This window comes from Sinohyriopsis cumingii, chromosome 3 (genome assembly GCF_028554795.1).
Source record: "Sinohyriopsis cumingii isolate HCF-2022 chromosome 3, ASM2855479v2, whole genome shotgun sequence".
In the NCBI taxonomy this organism is placed as follows: Eukaryota; Metazoa; Mollusca; class Bivalvia; order Unionida; family Unionidae; genus Sinohyriopsis; species Sinohyriopsis cumingii.
Window position 1 is genome coordinate 76,505,857 of NC_142963.1, and position 21,154 is coordinate 76,527,010.

The 21,154-nt window shown below is 36.0% G+C and overlaps 1 protein-coding gene across 1 annotated transcript in view; it reads right to left on the reverse strand.

Moving 5' to 3' along the window:
* The window catches only part of LOC149803139 (BAI1-associated protein 3-like), a 349,073-nt gene that overhangs the window by 205,693 nt on the left and 122,226 nt on the right, over positions 1–21,154 (reverse strand). The window contains exon 6 of the mRNA XM_089953890.1: positions 15,474–15,518. Within this exon, the coding sequence (XP_089810016.1) occupies positions 15,474–15,518 (45 nt within the window). The remainder of the gene's footprint in view (positions 1–15,473; positions 15,519–21,154) is intronic.

Genomic DNA, 21,154 nt, shown 5'->3' on the forward strand with positions numbered 1-21,154 from the left:
ATTCATCTTTTAAGTTAGTCTGTGGGAATCCTTTTTTTTCAGAATCAACAGCTGTGTTTGATATTATTTGAGAATATTTAAATTATTCATTGCAATTACTAAGTGCTCACTTACTCTAGATTAACACATTATAATTATTGTGAACTCATTCTGAGACATTCTAGACTGAACCATTGTGGTATTAATCAGGACATTCAAGAATATTGGAATTCATTCAGAACATTCAATAATTTTTGGACTTGTGATAAGACATTTAGGATTATTTTGGATTTTATTCACAATACTGCAAAGTGTCTCTCTTAATTTTCACTTTGTATGATACAGAAATATATGGCTTGTTTATATTATTTAATTGTTGATTTTACTTTTTCTTTCTGTTCCATATTTTTAGAGCCAGAATCATAAGAAATCCTGTTAAATGTTCTCTTTCTGGCCACAAACCCATAATATTGACATACCTATTGTAACAGGTTGATGGAAACAGACAGGAGCTAACTTGTCATATAAACATTTCCTGTAGCTGACAGAATTTTTTCTTTTTACATGTATAAATGTAAAGGCCACTGCAGTTATTTTGTAGACACAATTATTTATTCATCCATTCACCCAAACTGTTAATTGATGTCTGCATTGATTTTCAATGATTAAAAATTATCCTGTCTCTAACTAAAGACTTTCCTAAAAGGAAATATATTTCATTCTATGTCTCCATGTACCACTACTGTTCATTTATGTTTGAGTTGCATAAAAAAATAAGCTTTACTTGACAATTTAAAAATTGTCATCAGTAATTTTGAAAATGTCATCTCTATACAACTGACCTCTTGGAAAAATTAAAAAATACAATGTACCCTAATTAACATATCTAACTCTTCTAGATTATGGCTGTAAAAATTTAAAAAAAAAAATCAAACTGTAGAGAATTATTCTGTAAATATGTTAAACAGTGCAAGTTGTACAGGTGACCTATTTCAGGCCTTCTGAATGACTGCTTTACAAACCCGACAGAAAGAGGTCCAAATGGACCTGAGATTGCTTCTTGACTTCCATCTGATAGCCAAAATCAAGAGCATGTGGCCAAGAAATCCAAATTAATAGGATGCTTTCTGTCAAAAATTCTTCAAAATCTGTGTACTGGTTATGAAAGAAGTTGCTGAAAGGTTTCTCTACTTTTAAGATATTCAATCATAGTTGGTGGCAGATCAGCATTATCCACATTTCATTTTAAGACTTTAAAACCATGATCCTTTCTATCAAATTTACTTGAGTTTTGTTCATATTTTTTAATTTTTTATGAATTATTAATTAGGCAAACATTCATACTATGTTAGGTGATTAAATTGATCAGAAACTCACTGGAATTTCTGACTGGCAGATGCCCAACTAGACCAATAAATCAACTGCCCTCAAAATTATGTATAACATGCCATAAACAACAGTTACCATATGAAACTTTCCTGTAAGTAAATGTATTCACAATATCACTTACAACTAATGCATCTGCTGTTCAATAACCAAAGTCAACGTTTGGGATCCAGTAACTATTCTGCTAATCAAATAAAAGTACAAAATTATTCCAGGACAATAGGCACTGCATAAGGTTAGGCAGTAAAACTAAGAAAGGTTTAATATGAATAAAACTGCAAACATACCAATGTCAGTTACTAGACAGGTGTGCGAAGTCTAGTCAAGAAAATAAACATCAAATCACACTGCTGCATATTTACTTACCAAAATGAATCAGCAACTATATGCACTATATGCAACACAGAAACATGCACAAATTTAAGGATAAGTTGGTTGCTTAGATTCAACACAAAATCAAAATCAAGGCATAACATACACTCTTGTTATAATGTGAGTTTTTGATTATCAATTACATGAAAATCATAATTTTCAGAAATATGTTGAATCAATTTAATGAATTTATTCGTCAATTCCTAAACATGTCCCCCCAACTGTGTATCTGGTTTTGATCTGGTTTGACTTTCAAGGATTAAAGTTATCCTTTCTAAAACCAAAGACTCTAGAAATTAAATAAACTTAAGACCTTCTAAAATAACAACAGCATTTATTTCAATATAGATCTTTCTAAATTGCTATTGGAAAGGGCACCTGTCAGTTGCAAGTGTTTCTATACCCTATTTTTGCAGATGTACTAATTTCATCTTGGTATCCATCTGTCTGTCTGTATGTCTGACGTGTTTCTTGTAAACACAAAAGTTTTTAAAAACTGTTCTAATACAATGGTCCAACTTAGCAGATGCCTATCCCATAGAGTGTAGATTTTAGTGAGGATTCAAGATTTCTTCATGACTCTGGGCCCCTAGAATGGGGACAGAAGGGAGTCAAAGGTATAAAACAGGATATCAACAAGACATATTATCGTGGGGTCAGATCAAACATCTTTAAAAGTATCAAGCCTAAAAGGATGTAAATCTTCTTGCTGACCCATTGGGTCCCAAGGGTAAAGGCAAAAGCTAAAAACTAGGATGTCATTAAACCATGCCATGGACATTTAATAGAAGGTTTATGCAACTTTCCAACTGCATAATGTGTAACTTTTAAACTGAAGGTTACCTTTTAATGGAATAAAGGTAGCTTACGTTTTCCATATTTCAGAGCAACCCTAGTTTCCTCCTCATCCTCAAGCTTCTGAGCTAGGTATTAATGTCAAAAATACATGCCACTTTTTTTATTAAGTTTTAAAACGAAAATTATTTCTTTTTGTTACAGTTCCTACATGAAGAACATGAAAAATTCCAGTTATCTCCCTTATGCCCTTTCTGGCTCGGCAATTTAAATATTAGACCGTTAATTTAGATAACCTAATTCAAATCCCTAATAATTTGTCAACCTTTGTGTCAACTATCCAAGAGATACCTCTGCGTATTGCATTATTCAATGCCCAATCATTAAGACCACCAGAAAAGTGCACAGAAATAGTTAATTTTATCAACGACCAGAATATTAATGTCTTTTTCCTGACAGAAACATGGCTAAAAACATCAGGCGATGAGCCCATGTGTGCAGATCTAACACCCACTGGTTATTCCATCAAGTCATTCCCCCCTAACTCTCGCAGAGGTGGAATTGCTGTCATCACAAACAACTCCATGATCCAACGTCTTAACCACACCACAACATTCAATTTCGACAACACAGCATTTGAACTAGTCCAAGCCACACTCACACTGGAAAAAAGGTTAGTCCATTTTTTCTGCCTATACCGCCCTCCTCCTAGTAGAAAAAACAAGCTGACTGAATCTCTCTTTTTGGAGCAGTTTCCGAATCTCCTGGAATATGGAAATTCAATAGGTGGCAACTGATTATTCTTGGAGATTTCAATCTTTCACTTTGACTAGCCCAGAAACTCAAACACATCAAAACTCAAAGACTCCATTAATGTTTTCAACCTCAAACAGTCAGTTAACCAACCCATCCATAAACATGGTCACATTTTAGACTGGATTCTTCATAGACCTAATGATAACATTCTACGGTCCTCCCTGGTATCCCATGAACTTGCATCAGATCACCTCTGTATTATATGCCATCTTGACGTATCAGTCCCTAACCCTCCACCTTTATCTGCTACTAAGAGAAACCTCTGTATGATAAATAAAACCAAACTAATGCATGACATCCAAGCAAACCTATCAACCTGCGTACCTCCTACAGCAGAACAACTTGATAACTGCCTGCGTTCATTGCTTGACAAACATGCCCCAGCTACCAAGTGCAGAGTATTAATTCAAAAGTGTTCTCCATGGTATAGCAGTGTTAGGGACCAGCTTCACACTGCTAAAAGAGACTGCCGTAAAGCTGAAAGGCTTTGGCTTTCCACCAGGCTCACTATTTATAAGCAAATCTATGAAGCCGCTAAGAAGAATGTCACAAATATAGTCCATGCAGTGAAATCAGCCCACTACACTACTAAGATCATGGAAAGTTCCAGCTGCAAAGAGCTCTTCAAGATTACTAACAAGCAAATGTCAAGGAACAAATCTACACCAATTCCAACTACTTTCTCTCCAGTTGACCTTCCGGACATGTTTGCAAATTTCTTCTGTGACAAAGTACAAACCATTAGAGATAAGCTTGATAAAACAATTTCAACTGACTCGTCATCACCATACAGCTGGGATACAGAATTTTAGTGGCAACTATAAGCAGCATTTGAACCTGTCTCTATGGATTTCGTACGTACAATCCTGATGAAGAGTGCACCAAAGTCATGTGAACTTGATCCAATTCCAACATCACCGCTGCTTGAGTGCTTAGATCCAGTATTGTCTTCACCAACTGATGTTATTAATACCTCTCTCTCTCTCTCTCTCTCTCATCAGGGGAATTTCCATCATTTTTAAAAACTTCCATTGTAAAGCCTCTGCTGAAGAAACCAAAACTAGACCGTAACAAGTTAAAGAACAACCGCCCAGTTTCTAATCTCCCATTCATAAAAAAAATCTTAGAAAAGGTTGTTCTATCCCAGCTTGTATCTCATCTGAATTCAAACAGTCATTTTAGCAATGTACAATCTGCATATCGCCCTTGCCACAGTACTGAAATTACTCTTCTAAAAGTAGTTAATGACATTCTCTCTGCTTTGCATAGCAGAAAGATTGCAGACCACACCCTCCTTGATTTGTCTGCAGCATTTGACATAACAGACCATGATATATTACTTCACCATCTCCAGCATGTATTTGTCATTCATGATACAGCCTTACTGTGGTTCAAGTCCTACTTGGTCAACAGGACACAAATTGTGTCTGCAAATGGAATACACTCCAGCCCAGTTGATCTATGTTGTGGTGTTCCACAGGGGTCTGTTCTTGGACCTGTTCTGTTCATTCTATACACTCAGTCGCTCTCAAGTGTCATAGATCATCATCCAGGGTCTCACCAATTGTACGCTGATGACACCCAAATATACAAATCTAGCCACCCAACTGAAGTTGATGCTAACATCCAAGGTGTAGAGAAGTGCATTTCTGATGTGAAATCATGGATGACATTTAACAAGCTGCAGATGAATGATGATAAAACTGAGGCCATTCTGATCACAAAACAAAGACATTCTCATTTACATCCTTTACCTCAAAACAATAAATATCAGCAACACCAACATTAAATTCACAAAATCAATATGAAACCTAGGTGTTACTCTGGACAGTATTCTCACATTGCACCAACATGTCATGAACATATGTAAGGCTGCATATCTTGAGCTGAGACGCATCAGCTCCATTTGCAAATATCTTTCAGTTGATGCCACTAAAACACTTGTGTGTTCATTAGTACTTTCAAGACTGGACTATTGTAATTCAATTCTGTCTGGTTCATCTCAATATCTACTCCAAAAACTTCAAAAAGCTCAAAACACAGCTGCTTGGATCATGCTTAGAGTACCACGATCAGAGCACACCTCCCCGCTGCTCTGTATCCTACAATGGCTATCCATTCGATCCAGAATCAAACACAAAATTTGTTCTCTGTGCTACATTTCACTGACGGACTCTAGTCCAACATACCTATCCGACCTCACCCATGTGTACACACCAGAAGATAGTTACGCTCCTCTTCTGACAATCGTATACTCATTATTCCCACTATGAAAATGACAATCGTATACTCATTATTCCCACTATGAAAACAAAGTCATACGGACAGCATTCTTTTGCATACCAGGGCCCAGCAATGTGGAATGAATTGCCCACTGAACTTAGACATAAAAACACAGTGATCCCATTCAAGAGTGCTCTCAAAACTCACTTATTTCGACTGCAAGAACAAACTTAAAGATCTGATGTTTCCTACATTAAATATTCTCAGCATGTTTTTTTTGTTTTCTAATTTCATGGTGTTTGTGTTTGTAATCACATCATTATATGTTTATTTATCTTATAGGTGTTGTCTAATGTTGTAAAGCACTTAGAGCTTCTAAAGATTAGGCACCACAAAGTCCTCATTATTATTATTATTATTATTATTATTATTATCATGTATGGATGTAACACCATTAACATTTTGGTCCCCAGAAATCCAAGGGTAGGGATACAAAAAAATATACATTACCAAAACATGTCATCTTAGGTAACAGTTCACATGTCTATGACAGTACTCTAACATGTAATGAATCCTAATTTTTGAGAAACTTGGAGAAAGGGTGACAAGCACCGAAAAGGGATGTAGAAGATGTAAAGAGTTTGTTTGTTTGTTTGTTGTGGGGTTTAATGCCATTTTTCAGCACACGATAGGCTATGCATGGCAGCCAGTACTAACAGTGGTGGAAGAACCCGGGAAAACCTCAGGAAGAACCACCCACCCACGAGAAGCTACTGACAACTCACATACCCACATTGGCCGAATCCTAGACTCGAACCCACGTAGACAGAAGTGAGATGGCAGTGATCCATAACGGAGAGCGCTTTAGACCAATCGGCCACTCGGGACCCCTTAATGAATTTGAAACAGTACTATATACAGAGATAGTATCAACAATGACAATCTGACTAGTCTCTTTTATTTTATTCCCTACACTTGGCATGAAAATGAATCATACATGTAATTAATTTTGGTTTCTGACTCCACAGTAACAGTCCAAGGGTAATGGGGGTAGAGGTGAGTGGGGCTTGGTGATGACGAGCAAATGATTTTTCTTTCGCGGGGTGGGGGGTGGGGGTAGGATGAGACACTAAAGTAGCAGACTTTAAAATGCATTCAGTATCATTAGACACAATTTCCAAATGAGGACATTTTGTGATGGCATGCCATCAATTACTTTCCTCTAGTTCTGAGGGGTTATTTAATCAAATTTATAGGGGTATGTGATGAACTGGATGTTGAGGCTTTTTAAAGTGTCCTTTCTCAACAATTATTCTCTATAAAAAGGTGACACTAGAAAAGGTGTCGCATTATTTTGAAATTAATTAAGGAACAGAATAATATGACAATAGATATAATTTTGATGACTAATGTGCCGAGCTGAGGTCACAATTTACTAGCCCAACCTTTGTGCCTATTGCTTAATCGTCAGATTTTCTTTCAAATTCTAAACAAAATTCTGAATTGGAATGTAATCGATTATATGTCTAACAGGATTAGGAGAGCAAACCTAATGTAAGATGTTTTTCTTATGTGCAGATTTTGTCAGAGTTTCAGACAATCCATTCTTTATTTGACAAATGCAGGGCCATTTAGTAATTCCTGAAATTGCCCTTTCTGGATGAGCTTCCTCAATAGCAAGGAGGTCACTGTAGACAATTTTCAAGTATATTCAGTGACTAGTCCAGGGGATAAAATTGTATGTGGCCAGCAAACTGACTTAGGACTACACAGTTATTCATTGTTATACAAGTGAATTTTGTGTAACTAGCCTAATATAATGAAGAAATTTAATCAGATTTCAGGTAACTAACCTACACTAATTTTATGAAGAAAATTCTATCAGATTACAATTTTTGAGACTGTCTTTTCAACTTGTCCTAGTCAGCCAGTTGTGCAAAATGCCTATTTGATTTTCAGTGGTTTCAATTATCCTGTTTTTACCTTTTAGCAGATCCTTTCATTATCTGAAATTTATTGGAATATTCGTCTGCCTTGAGTTCCTGTATAAAAAAACAATCGTGAAGTGAGCTGCCAGGGGGTATAATTATTTCAATTTTCAATGCTTGATACCAATTTCTTCTGAGGATGAATCCTTACAATCTCTTATTACATCACTGAATTAAGTCTAGGTTCTACTCAGGTCTATACAGACTGAATTTTCCACTTCTAATTGTTTCTTACTGTATGCAAGATTATTCACTAGGAAAGTACCCATACATCTTCTCAGAAGAGAGTTTAGATTTCAAGCATCAAATTATTCAGACAATTTTTTTTTATACCTTATCTAAATTCAGCATCTTTTCAGCTGCTAAAGTGGTGTCTCTAAGTTTATTCCATTAGTCAACTTTTTAATGTCTCTTTTGGTTCCAAAAGATTTCAGTTCCCCAATATATTACCTGACTTATTTTTCTTTTTTCTTTTGCTAGATACTAATATTGTGGATTTTTTTTGTTCCTACAAATGAAAAGTTGAAAGACCCAAGAAAAACTCATTTCTTGTGGAAACATTACGCACCTTCCCAAACACACAAAATGTACCATCGTTTGGTGTGTATTACATGTACTTGTGTGTAATGCGCACCCTGATTTTTTACTCTGAAACGAGCAGGGGGATGTAGTTCTGCCACATAAAGTGCATGTGATATAATACATAATTTTGCTCCATTTCGTAATGTAACTACAATTGGCCAAGCAACAGTATATAAACTACAAGTTTACCAGTACCTAGACAAAGTAAAGTACCTACTGGCATGTTTAGCATGTCAAAGCTTTAGCTCGTGCAGATTACCTTGAAAATCCACCTAAAGTAAACAAAGTACTGTCCACCTTTAAAAACACCACACTGATAATTGTTCACTCTACTGTAACAGATAACAAAGCTAATTCTCTGAAGAAAAGAAAATAAATTGCTAGACAGATGCACAGCAACTATGTTTAGCATATCAAAACTTTGCCAGTGCCGATTACCATGAAAAGACTAACCCGAGCCAATGAAGCCTCAACCACCATATAGTTGCAAAGAGATATATATATATATATATATATATATATATATATATATATATATATATATATATATATATATATATATATATGAATGATACCATAATTTAATGAGAAATAAATATATGAACCAAGTTTATTTTCCTGAGAAGAAAAAAAACAGCTTTCAGGCTTAAAACACTGATTATTTTTATTTCATAATGTGTCAGATTAACTGTTGTCACAAAAAAACATGTCCCCTGAATGTGTTTCTGATGAGATCATTATGAGTGCTTAATTCAAAATATTATATTTCAATTAAACCAAGAATAAGTGAATAAAAAAATATATTTGATTCAGTTATGAATGCTCGACAGTTACAGTACAGGTATGATAATCATCATATTTTTTCCAATGCAATGCAGTACCTTGCACAGCTTTAGAACACTCAGTTACCAGTCATTATGTAAATGTATTTACAGTTATGGCCCAGAACAAAATGCTACACAGTGATGTGTAAAATGAAACTAGTTTATTAACATCAGTAATCAAAGAAAAAGACCGCCAAGATTTGTAAGCATTATTCATTTCTGTAAACAATTTAATCAAAATTCAATGAATTGCATATTTCAACGGAAGTAAATGTAACACATGTAGGCAGCTCTAGTGCCTTCACCCTTCCATCAGATTCACCTAGAGAAAAAAAAACTTTTCTTTTGGTTCTTGAATAAAATGTGCAACCCTGACTCGAAAAAAGAAAACGAGGTGAAAAAAGTCTGCATTACACAGCTAAATACACTCAGTATCAACAAATATGTATTTTTTTGTTGTTGGTAAAAGCACTAAATTTATACCCACAAAACTGACAGTACATCTCCCTGATGTTGCTATCTACCTAAGACTTCTTCATGATTGGTTTGCCGAGTTTTCATTCCATCAGTTTGCATTTCATCATATTTATCTTAGCTCCATATTTTGCATTCTGCATTTGTGCTGTTTACTTGAAAATACATTCAACAATTCATTTGCATTCATTATGCATTTTGTTGTTTGCATTCAGTATGTGTTCTGGTTATATTATTTGTTTCAGTACTATAATATGACTTACAGTGTTTGTATCCTCAGTGTACATTTTTCATTACCTCAGTCATTAATTTAATTTGACATAATGCTGTTTCAAAGGAAAATTCTTCAATTCCTTTCTCACAGCTGTAAGTACATGTAGCAGAATTTTTTACATCCTAGTGTTGGAAATATTTCTTACATTACCTTCTTACTTTGTGATTTGGATTCTGAATGTAGCTTTAAAACAAAAATCAGTCATAACACTATGATGTCTGCAGTGTGACAGTTTATAGTGATGTCTAGCACTGGGGCATCATGCCGCAGACGTGTAGCATGATGTCCCACCCAATCACATTATCCTGACACCAGGCAGTCTAGTCCTAACACTAACCTCTTAATGCTGTGCACCAAGCGAGGCAGCTGTTAGTACCATTTTTGCAAGTCTTTGATATGACTCGGCTGGGGATCAAATCCATGACCTCCTAAATCCAAGGCGGATGCTCTAGACACTAGGCCACCAGAGCAGTCATTTTTAAAAAAAAGTTAAGTGCATAAAAAACATTAAAATATTTTCCCCACTGTATTTTAATTATTCTAATCAAACTTTACATGAAACTGGCAATTTTATATGGTATTTTAAAATGCATTGTTGTTGTGGGTATAATGCAATTTTTCAGTATACGATATAGCCATGCAGCATAACCAGTGGAGGAAGAACCCAGGAAAACCCTAATAGGAACCACTGACCCACAGGAAGTTACTGGCTAGCTTTCTCACATACCCACATAGGCCAAGCCTGAGACTCAGCCCATGTGGATAGGGGTGAGATGGCAGTGATTAGTAAAGGCAAGGGTTAATTTAAATACTATGGTGATAATTGACAGCTAAGGTGAAAGTTATATCATGCACTCGGAAACTATCATGATTCATTCATGCTTTTACAGTGTGCCACCACTACAACATAATCATGCTTCCTTCTACTGATGATCTTAAAAGAGCTGATTCATCGTATTTCCATTTCAGTATCCACATAATGAAAAAATTATGGGGGGAAAAAAATTATGATGAATCAAATCTTTCTCCACTTATACAAACTAGTAAGTTCCAAAAATAAAATACTACACTTGTATGTTTGTCATCCTCTATACTGCAACATTCCTGAGATGGATCTACACCTCTCCCTGAAAGCAAATAGCACCTAGGGGCAGTCCTCTCCCTTTCCCTTGATATTTAGACCAGGAGGACATAGGGATATCTAGAGCATGCCCAATCCACCAATCGATGAAGTCACAGTCAAGTCCACAGTGATGTCAAGGTAGGAAATAGAAAATATGGCCAACTTATCACCAGGTGGTCCAAATCCCCAGATCCAATGATCCCATCCCCAACACCAGTAGTTAAACCCAGTAACCAATGCAAAGACCCGAGTTCAGTGTTCGGTGGTGAAAGCTCAGTATTCAACAAATGATCCGCTGTGCTCAGTACCTAGCACTCAATGTTTAGCCCTGAGTGATCAGCGATGTGAGATCAAAGATGTAAGATCTGCACTAAACATGATACCCAGTGATCAGTGCCCAGAGACCTGATGCTTGATACCTTAGTTTCTGATGACAGAAAGTTGGCTACTGTTATACTGGGTATTACCCAGTACCCTATGATCACCATCTGATAACCCATGAAAGACTTTCATGGTTGTCAGCACTTACCACAATTCCCAGAGACCACTACCTGGTACTAGGTACCCAGTGACTAGCAACTGACCTTCCAGGAAAGTAAACTGACTTCTATCTAGTGACCCATGCCCAGTGCCATGTGACTGGTGACAGACCCTCACTATCACCCAACACACTACCTAAGTGACTAATCAGATGCTGTACACCTTTCTGGTGTCCCTGTTTTTTAACTCAGACCTTATTAAAAAAAAAGATCTTTGCTTATAGCTAGATTTTGTTTAGTGAGACTGATGACAACCATGCTTTACTTGTATCTGTGACTCAGGAAGGTGGGACACTACAACATCCATTCTGTACCCTGGACCTTACAGAAGCAGTCAACGTCCCTAAATATGGAATGCTATATATACATGCCCCACCTGGGAATGGAATGGATCTTCCAGCAATGAATAAAATGAACCATTTCTTTGTGGCCCAATAGCCATGGTGATTTTCTTCAAGTCCTGTACCTTGTTGGGCCTGGGATAACAGATGGGACCAACCATCCTTGTGTACATACGAGATGCATCCAAGCAGATGCAAGTTGTCCCATGCAGCTATTTTATGACCACATTGACCCACACCTTGGGAGATTAATGAAAGGAAATAAAAGAAGTAACACAATAAAGTAAACAACAACTGCGTAGGAAATATTTATCCTAACACAGTATATTGATAAAGGGAATAAAAGGGAACAAAGATACATGAAAAAAAGGGGTGGGGAAAAAATAATGAACACAACACAAAAGGGATACATTTTTGATACAGTAGTAGAAATCCCAAAAGAATCAAATAAAGAAACATTGAGCATCCTAGCGATGTGAAAATCATGCTTCCCACGCTTTTCTTAAGCTATATTTCCAGGTCATTTCCAGTTTTTTTCAAGATGAAATTACTTTTTTCAAGGTTCTCAGATGATTGTTACTGAATGGAAGTATTTGTTGTATTGTTGCACTGAATTAAAAGCTGGCCTCCACTGTATTAGCAAGTTAATTGTCTTTTGAATCAAACAGGTGGAATAAAAGAAAAGTTAAAAGGCATGAAAATCCTACAATCTTAAAATCTAGCAGCCCTGGTCATATGTCGGGTGATCTCACTTCATTTGATTAATCAAACACTTATAAATGTTATTTGCATGTAACTTAAACTACCTTAAATTAACCAACTCTTTCATAATTGTGATCAAAGATAACAAGGCAGCCAAGCTAAATGAATACTTCATAAAATAAAGAGCTTGATTTCACAGATACGGGCCATTGTGGGCAAGCGAGTTTCAGAGAATTCTAAGAACTGGCATTTTAAGATATCCTCATGGATGATAAGAAGTTTCATTATTAATTCCACTGAAATCACGATATCAATAATGAACTAACTGAGCAATACAAAAATTGATTATCAACATAGAAGACTGTCTCACAAAAAAATGTCGCGTGTTATTGTTGTTGTTGTTCTAGGGTTTAATGCCATTTTTCAGCACAAGATAGGCTATACATGGCAGCCAGTATAACTGGTGGAGGAATTAAGAACCATGGAAAACCCAGGGAAGAACCACCAACCCACGAGAAGCTACTGGCAGGCCTTCCCACGTACCCATGCTAGCTGAGCCTTGGAATCGAACACATGCAGACAGAGGTGAGATGGCAGTGATCCGGCATGTGTTTTTGAAAAAAAAGGAATCTTGTTTGGTGGTGTATCAACAGTTAGTCTAGTTCCCTGCTCTGTGTGGACTCCGATTTAACAAGATCATGGCAAACACCACTAAGGGAACCAGACTCATCAAGAAAACAAAAAGCAGTGACGTAATACATAGATCTGTTCACGTACAAGTGATGGATGTTGAAACCAGTTAGAACCATCTTTCATATGTTGGACAATTTGAAAATAAATGTTATTTAAACAGAATAATGAACAACTTAATTAGAAAAAGCGTGTCATTAAAAATGTGACTGTAAAACAAGGATTCAGTCAATAAACAGACCAGTTCCCTAATGCCACCCCCCCACCCCCCGTTGTCTCGATGTCAAAGCGATTTTATTTCAATTTTTGGAGGTCCTTCGGTAACTTGCGTCTCTCTTATAGTGCAGTTTATCTATGTTTGTGGACCCTGTTGTACGCAAGTTATTGAGGGAGAAGTGTGTGTGTATTACATGAAACCCCTGAAACTGATATTGACCCAAATTTCACATGCAGGGATCACTTGTGAAAGCCATAAATTCCAGGTAAAAAAAAACCACATAGAAACTGCTTTGATCTTTGTCAGTCACAATCTGAAGGTGTTTTAACTCATCATCTGTCTTGCTTTGGCAAAAAAATAATTTTTATAAAATCAATACATGATTACAACTACCAAATATTTTATGACACTTACTTTTCATGTTATACAACTTGATTATTTTGAAATTCTGACAACAAAACGAAACTTAAGAAAGTTTTGTGTCCTTTTATTTCTCCATCTGTGAACATTCTAGTGAACAACAACACACACATACACACCCACACATAAAGATTAAAATGTACGAGATCACCCAACTGGAGGTTTAAAGGAACTAACTTTTGTATTTTTCTGCTTTTTAGACAACAACCTACCTTCAACTTCCAGTCGTTGTACTATTAAATATTGTTTTGAGTAACAATGTTACGAATTTTTAACACACTAAAACTGTGTTCTGATAAATGAAGCAGTTCATATAAGTTTTTCCTTGGCTTTTTGTAATGCATGAACCATGCAAATGCACAACTCCAGAATTCCTGGTTGATATTAAAACAAGCCATCTCAGCACTTTTGTAAAAATAAAATGCATTTGTTTATTTGCTTGTTTGTTATTATTTCACTGGTGAAACAAAAACATTTTTGCCGATTTTTTATGACAGAATGCTATTTTAACATCTCTGTAGCTATGAAGCCAATTCATTTTATTTCTATCAAAGTACAAACTCTGAACACCAACTTATTCATATTTTAGAACAAGTAATTTGTAAAAATTCAAACACCCATCTGACTGAATTTTCACAGGATTTATCATTGTTACGATTATGAAATTCTAATAATAAAAACTTATCAAATTTTATGGACCGCAACCACTTAATGTTCATTATGATCAGGGCCTGGAATTTTCTTTCAATTCAGAATTTTTATTTCTTTCACCTTTCAGATATTTATTTTTGTCAACTAAAAAAAATCATACAACTTATTTTTTCCACATATCAGAGCAAGAATATTTTTTTCAAGCTACTAGGAAGCTGGACATTTTTTCCTAAATTTAAAATCCTAACACCCTGGGTCCCAAAAAATGAATTGTCAGACGCATGTATAGTCAGAGAGATACCACTGGCACTGCAAGATTTCAAAATAACTGGAAGGACCATGATTGGGGCTTGTCAGTCAGAAAGACTGAAGGCTGCTATTGAAATGAAAACCCTTAAGCTCTCTTGCTTTGTTAATCAAATAGCTGATGTCTCCAGAATTGTTAATGATTTGTGATAAAACATTCCAATCCACTGAAATTCTCATTAGTTACTACTGCATTGGCAAACTGGCCTTGAAACAACAATCAATCCAAGATCGGAACCTTTAGATGCAGGAGTTCTTGGCATGTTTTCAGATGATTTTATAAAGAAGAAATGTCATCAACATTGTCATAAAAGCATAATACAGTAAATGCCAGAGAACAAAAATAATTGTTGTTCTCATCCTTTTTTTAAAGATAAATGAAGAATCAGAATGAATGAATTCTTTCAATAAGAAATCTGTCCTCAAAAACGCATTCAATCCAAGACCTGTGGATAAATGGACTCTAGATAGGCAAGGCTTTACAGTTATATGTCCTCTGGAGTTATTAGAGCAAACATAAATTTGGAATTGGTGAACCTACAGTTAATTGCAATGTTTCAGCATTTATATTTTTGTGGATGCAATATAAATTGGAAACTTTAAACTTATGCAATAGCTGCTTTGTTCAAATGCAGTTTCCTTGCCAAAAAAATAGAAAGGTTTGATTCTGCCATATTATGCAATTTACAGTACTTAAAATAAATCAATTTCCATATCAAAAACTGAAAAGCAGGGGAGGGGGAAGAGAGGGTATGTGAGAAAAACACTTACCAAATGTCAAGATGTAGTCTGTCAGTCTTGCAATCATCTAGATCACTGAAATGACAAGAAAATTAGTGATACTATTACAGGTTCTCATGTTTCTGAGGAATTGCTGATCGTAACTAAACACAACACCAACTGCATGGGAAGCTTGTTTATTAGTTGTTGTTGTGGGGTTTAACGCCATTTTTCAGCACATGATAGGCTATGCATGGCGGCCAGTATTAATGGTGGAGGAAGAACCCAGGAAAACACCGGGAAGAACCACCGACCCACAAGAAGCTACTGGCATTGTTTATTAGTAAGTAGCAACATGTTTCTGCAATCAGTACTTGAAAACTACCATCTGATACTATTACAATACAGAATGTTCAATAATATTTGTTGGTTCGAGTCTCGGATTCGGCTAATGTGGGTATGTGAGAAAGCTTGCCAGTAGCTTCTCGTGGGTCGGTGGTTCTTTCAGGGGTTTTCTTGGTTTCTTCCTCCACCATTAATACTGGCCGCCATGTATAGCATATCGTGTGCTGAAAAATGGTGTTAAACCCTACAACAACAGCAACAACAACATCAATAATATTTGAATATTTCCAAGCCATATTGCATTTATTTGTTTCCCGTCTTTCATTCCTCATGTCAATCAAATCATCTAAGCAATGTTTACTGATAATGAGAAAGCTCAGAATAAGCATAAGCATGTTGTTCTGTATCGAATGTGATATTTTTTATGTACTTTTCACAATGATGTTTGCGAGTACAGTATACCCAAACCAAAATGTATGCTTGCCAAATTTGCCGCAAGCTTACAACAAGCTAGCTGAGGTTGCACAAGCTAGTAAGGGTGCTTGAAGAAGCTTGTGAAAGGAATTTTTCATTTCTGCAAGCTTGCTGCAAGCCTGCACAATCTAAACTTCTTGATGTAAGTTTGTGCAAGCTTGCAGTACAATTAGTCATGAAAGTTGAAAGTTGGCAGATCCGCACGAGATCAGTACTTCCTGAAATGCTGAATAATATATTTTGTAGCAGTATTATGTGCAGTATTTGAAACTACAGTCAAACTGAAAGATGTCAGTTTGAGGTTTCTGATAGCATCTGATAATGCACTTGAGTTGAATAATATTCATTTTTAACATTGCAAAAATGCTAAAAACTTGAAATGCTTGTAGTTAGCTGTTATATAAATAAAATATACAGTATTAATCCAACATTTCTCTCTGTTTAAATTAACTATGAATGTCAATAATATATTTCAAAATATACTTATTTCTTGTCCTAGGCTAAAAATAAAATGTTGCTTTTTTCTACAAATGTCTTTTTTTTTACATAAAGGAAATTCTTTAAGTGATTGTACAATCATTTACCTAGGCAGTCATTTTGTCAGTGAATAGAAGACTTCCATTTAGTAAATTTCTGTAAAATAGTAATTGCTGATTGAGGTTATTTAGAAACTAACTTAATACAGCAAGATATTTGTAAATGCTTTTACTGACAAATATAGTCTCTGTAATTACATAATGATGACTTCTGGCACTAAGTTTTTGAAAGAATGGACCGATATTTGTTTCAATGACAATCAGTTGCCAGAAGAAAATTATAATTTTTTTGTCAGTTATTTAAATACTAAATAAAACACCCATTTTGCCAGCATTCTATAAAGATATGAGCTTCAAGAATTTTGCTTTTTAAAAAGAAATCAAATAATGAAAGTATGTAAGATGAAATGTGGTTATCTGTGACAAAGAATTATTTTGGTATCGAGGCCTTAATGGCAGTTACTTCACCTTTTTTACTGTCAGGAGATTGGTTTAAGAACTCCAAATATGTACAAGACATATTTGAGGTACAAGAACACGAAACTACCATGGTAGCCTTGCCTTCAAAAATAGGTACAATATTCAAGCGTAATCAATATATGTGCAGCAACTGATCCTAAAACCCAAGAGATAATTTGAAATCGTTGGAGTTATCATGTTTGGTGAGTAAACTCAGAGTGTGTGGTATTTTGCCAATTTACAGGACTGCAGATTAGCTGAAGCATACTGTTTCACTTATGATTTTAAAATGTGAAAAAATTACTTTGTAATGTTGCTTCACACAATCATTGAGATGACAATGCTGCAGATCATTATTTATTGCTGTGCTTGCCAAACTGCAGTAATTGATGCAATGCTGTCAGTTATTGACAATAGGGTTACAAGATTATAAAATTACAAGGATGCATGTTAATCTCATTTCCATTATTCTAAGGGTCTTTTTTTCTTATCACATATCAAATTCAACAACTGTTCAGAGGTTGTTACATCAAATTCTTTTCATTCTCAAAGAAGACGGCAGTTATTATATTTCAAAATGTTTCAAGGTACCTCATCAAGTTTCAATGTATTTTCTTTTGCTCTTGACCTAATAGAGAGGGAACCTAACCATTTGACACCATGCTCCCCCAAATGGATTTCTATATGGAAGTGAATTAGTAATATGTTGCTAAATCCATGCAGAACAAAAATGTTGAGAGTTTCCCGCACAGATCCCATTCATATGCTCTTCTTGTTTTTATCTTATCAAATAGTATTATATAATTTGATGACTATATACTTTTCTTTCATGGTAACAATAAAATCTCCTGCTAATTAATGTACACCATATATTAACATTTTCTTTTAATATTTAATACTGTATTACTCATATTTTTCGCACATCACAAGTGAGAAAAATGGAGGTTACTGTGACCATGTATCAGTCAGTTTTGTCCATCACCCCTGGGCCGTCATATGGGCTGCCCACAAAAGATCACCAGAGGCTTCTGTCCTGTGCCATCCCCTCAAGCTGACTCCAGGTGTGACCCATCTCAGTGATGTCCGCCTCAAGGTCGCGTCACCAGGTGTTTCTTGGTTGTCCCCTCCTCCGCTTGCCTTGAGGGTTCCATTTCAATGCCTCTCTGGTACTGTTGTTTGGCAGCTTACGTAGGGTGTGTCCTATCCAACCCCACCTTCTCTTCTTGATCTCATCCTCTACCGGAAGCTGGGAGGTTCTCTGCTACAGATTGGTGTTGCTGATGGTGCCTGGCCAGCGGATCTAGAGAATTCTTCTTAAGCAGCTGTTGATAAAGGTCTGAACTTTCTTTACGGTCGACTTGGTGGTTCTCCAGGTCTCCGCTCCATACAGCTGGACTGACTTCATATTGAAGTTAAACAGTCTGATCTTGGTAGTCAAGGAAATTTCTTTGGAGCTCCAGATGTTCTTGAGCTGCATGAAAGCTGCTCTCACCTTTCTGATCCTTATCTTGACAAATGTGTCTGTGCCACCCTGCTGGTTGATAATGCTGCCCAGGTACATGAAGGACTCCACCTCTTCCAGGGGACTTCCCTGCAGTGTAAGTGGGTTGTTACTGGCATAACTGATCTTGAGGATCGTGGTCTTGTCTTTATGGATGTTGAGGCCAACCTGTGCTGATGTGGCTGCCAGTACATCAGTCTTGTCCTGCATTTGCTGCTGACTATGGGACAAGAGTGCTAGGTCATCGGCAAAGTCCAGGTCCTCAAGTTGACTCCACAATGTTCACTGTAACCATGTATAGAATAATTTAATTGATGCCATATCAGTTCTTCCGATGCAGCTAGCTAGGCCAGCTTTGTTTGCAAGCTTGTAATTGTAAGCTTGCACAACCTTGTAATTAGCAAAAGTTGCGCAAGCTTCAAATGAACTAGGTATGCAAGCTTGCAGCTTTGGTTTGGGTTACCATTTATACTAACCAACTACAGCAACCTTCGACAGATTCTCTCTACTAAAATTTTACTTTCATTATCACCTAGTCTTGGCCAGCCAAACCCATATATACTTTATTTTATGCCCATCATTTCTAAACTGGTTCCCATTATTTCCATATCATTAGTACCGTGAGTCCTACAGTGAAGATTCCGTATGGGAGCCAACTCCAAACCAGTACTGATTGGCAGGTTAAGTTACTTTGAAACAGTATTGGTACCATACATAATTAACCAGCTATGTTTAATGAATTGTGTACATGTATGATAACATAAAGTTAGAAAAAAAGAACTTAAAATTACTTATGAGAACTAAAATAATTTTGACAATACATGCAGAATTGATATTGGTCTGTAATTCCCTGGATCCTCCTTTTCTCCCTTCTTAACACATAAACCCCTAGCAACAAGTTAACGTGGCAGGAGGGAGTAGCCTACTACCGAGCTCTGTAGCATCATGGGCATGCGTGATACACTAAAGTGGGTGGTATTATAGAAAGGCAGACAGATGTAGCTCTACAATGATACAAAATAATCTATAATATCTAGTTGCACCACAAAATACAGAGGAAAAAACTCATTTTTTTGACCCAATTTTTTTCTACCCAAAATAGACCCGTGGTCAGGATCTGATTTTTTTTCCGGATTTTAGACTTTTTGGTCTCAGATCTAAGGCAACCCGGTATGAACTGCAAACAGACAGATGAGCCTTTGCAAAAAGTAGGATTAGATGGGCATTTGGAATAAAGAGTGGTTTCCATACAAAAATAATGGCTCTGTTTAGCACACAAAAAAAGGAACTACAACTTTTACCCTTCTGCTCATGCGCGAGCCAAATAGCCAATGAAAAACGATGTTTCTAACACAACTAAGCAGTATGTTATTGAAAGATCACCTGGGATTTGGTGTTTTCGGATCTATTCAGAAATAGCTTTCAAACTTTGTTTCCTACTAGAATTTCAGGCAAAAACGACAAAAACCTCCAGGGGTTAAGGTGTTAAAGATAGGTGTAACCTTTTCATATTTCATTCAGTGTTTCTGGAAAATGATCACTCATTATACTCAAGTCTGATATGTGTTAATGACTTTGTTATTAATGGTGCAGCAATTTTAAGAATTTGTCGACCAATACCATCGAATCCAGAGAATTTATTAATATTCACCTTAATTAGCATATCAAAACATCAGTTTCACCAACATTAACTACTGAAAAATAATTATCATCAGGAACTTTAGCTCTTTATAAACGATAAAAGAACATCAAGTTCAATTGGGTTGTTTGGTTCTGAATACTGCTACTGGAGATATTTATTAAGAAATTGTTGAACATTTCCACAATGTCTTCACAGTACAGACATTGCTATATCCACATTTTGCTTAAGTCAAGGGGGAAAACAACTGTTATTGGGTGGGTTCAGCTCTTTTCGATGCTTCCACGATGTTTTGGTACTCTTACTGTCATCAAAAGCCTGATTATAGTAGTTCTCTTTTGGCCTTATCTATCACGTGCTTAGTTTTATTTCTCCACTTTCTAGAGCTTTTCATATCTTTTTTCTTGTGGAAATTATCTCTTAGGTGCCTAGTCTCACTGACCTAAAGGGTAATCTAATTGGGTTTGTTTTAATTCATGCTTGTCTTAAAGGCTGCATGGAACATGTGATACCATTTGTCAAAGGCAGTGTTGACATCAGCTATATTGCAGACTGATTGGAAGGGTTTGTAAACTAAATCACTTAAAAACATTTACTCATCAAACTATCTAAAGTCCCTGTACTGTATTTCAATGTGTTAACCCTTTTTAGATGATTTTGGAACATGTCTAGTTATACAGACTGGGTAGTGGTCACTCAATGCATACACTGGCACAATAATTTCATTTTTGTTTTCAGGTTTATTAGTATAGACTTGACCAATGATTATAGTAGCACT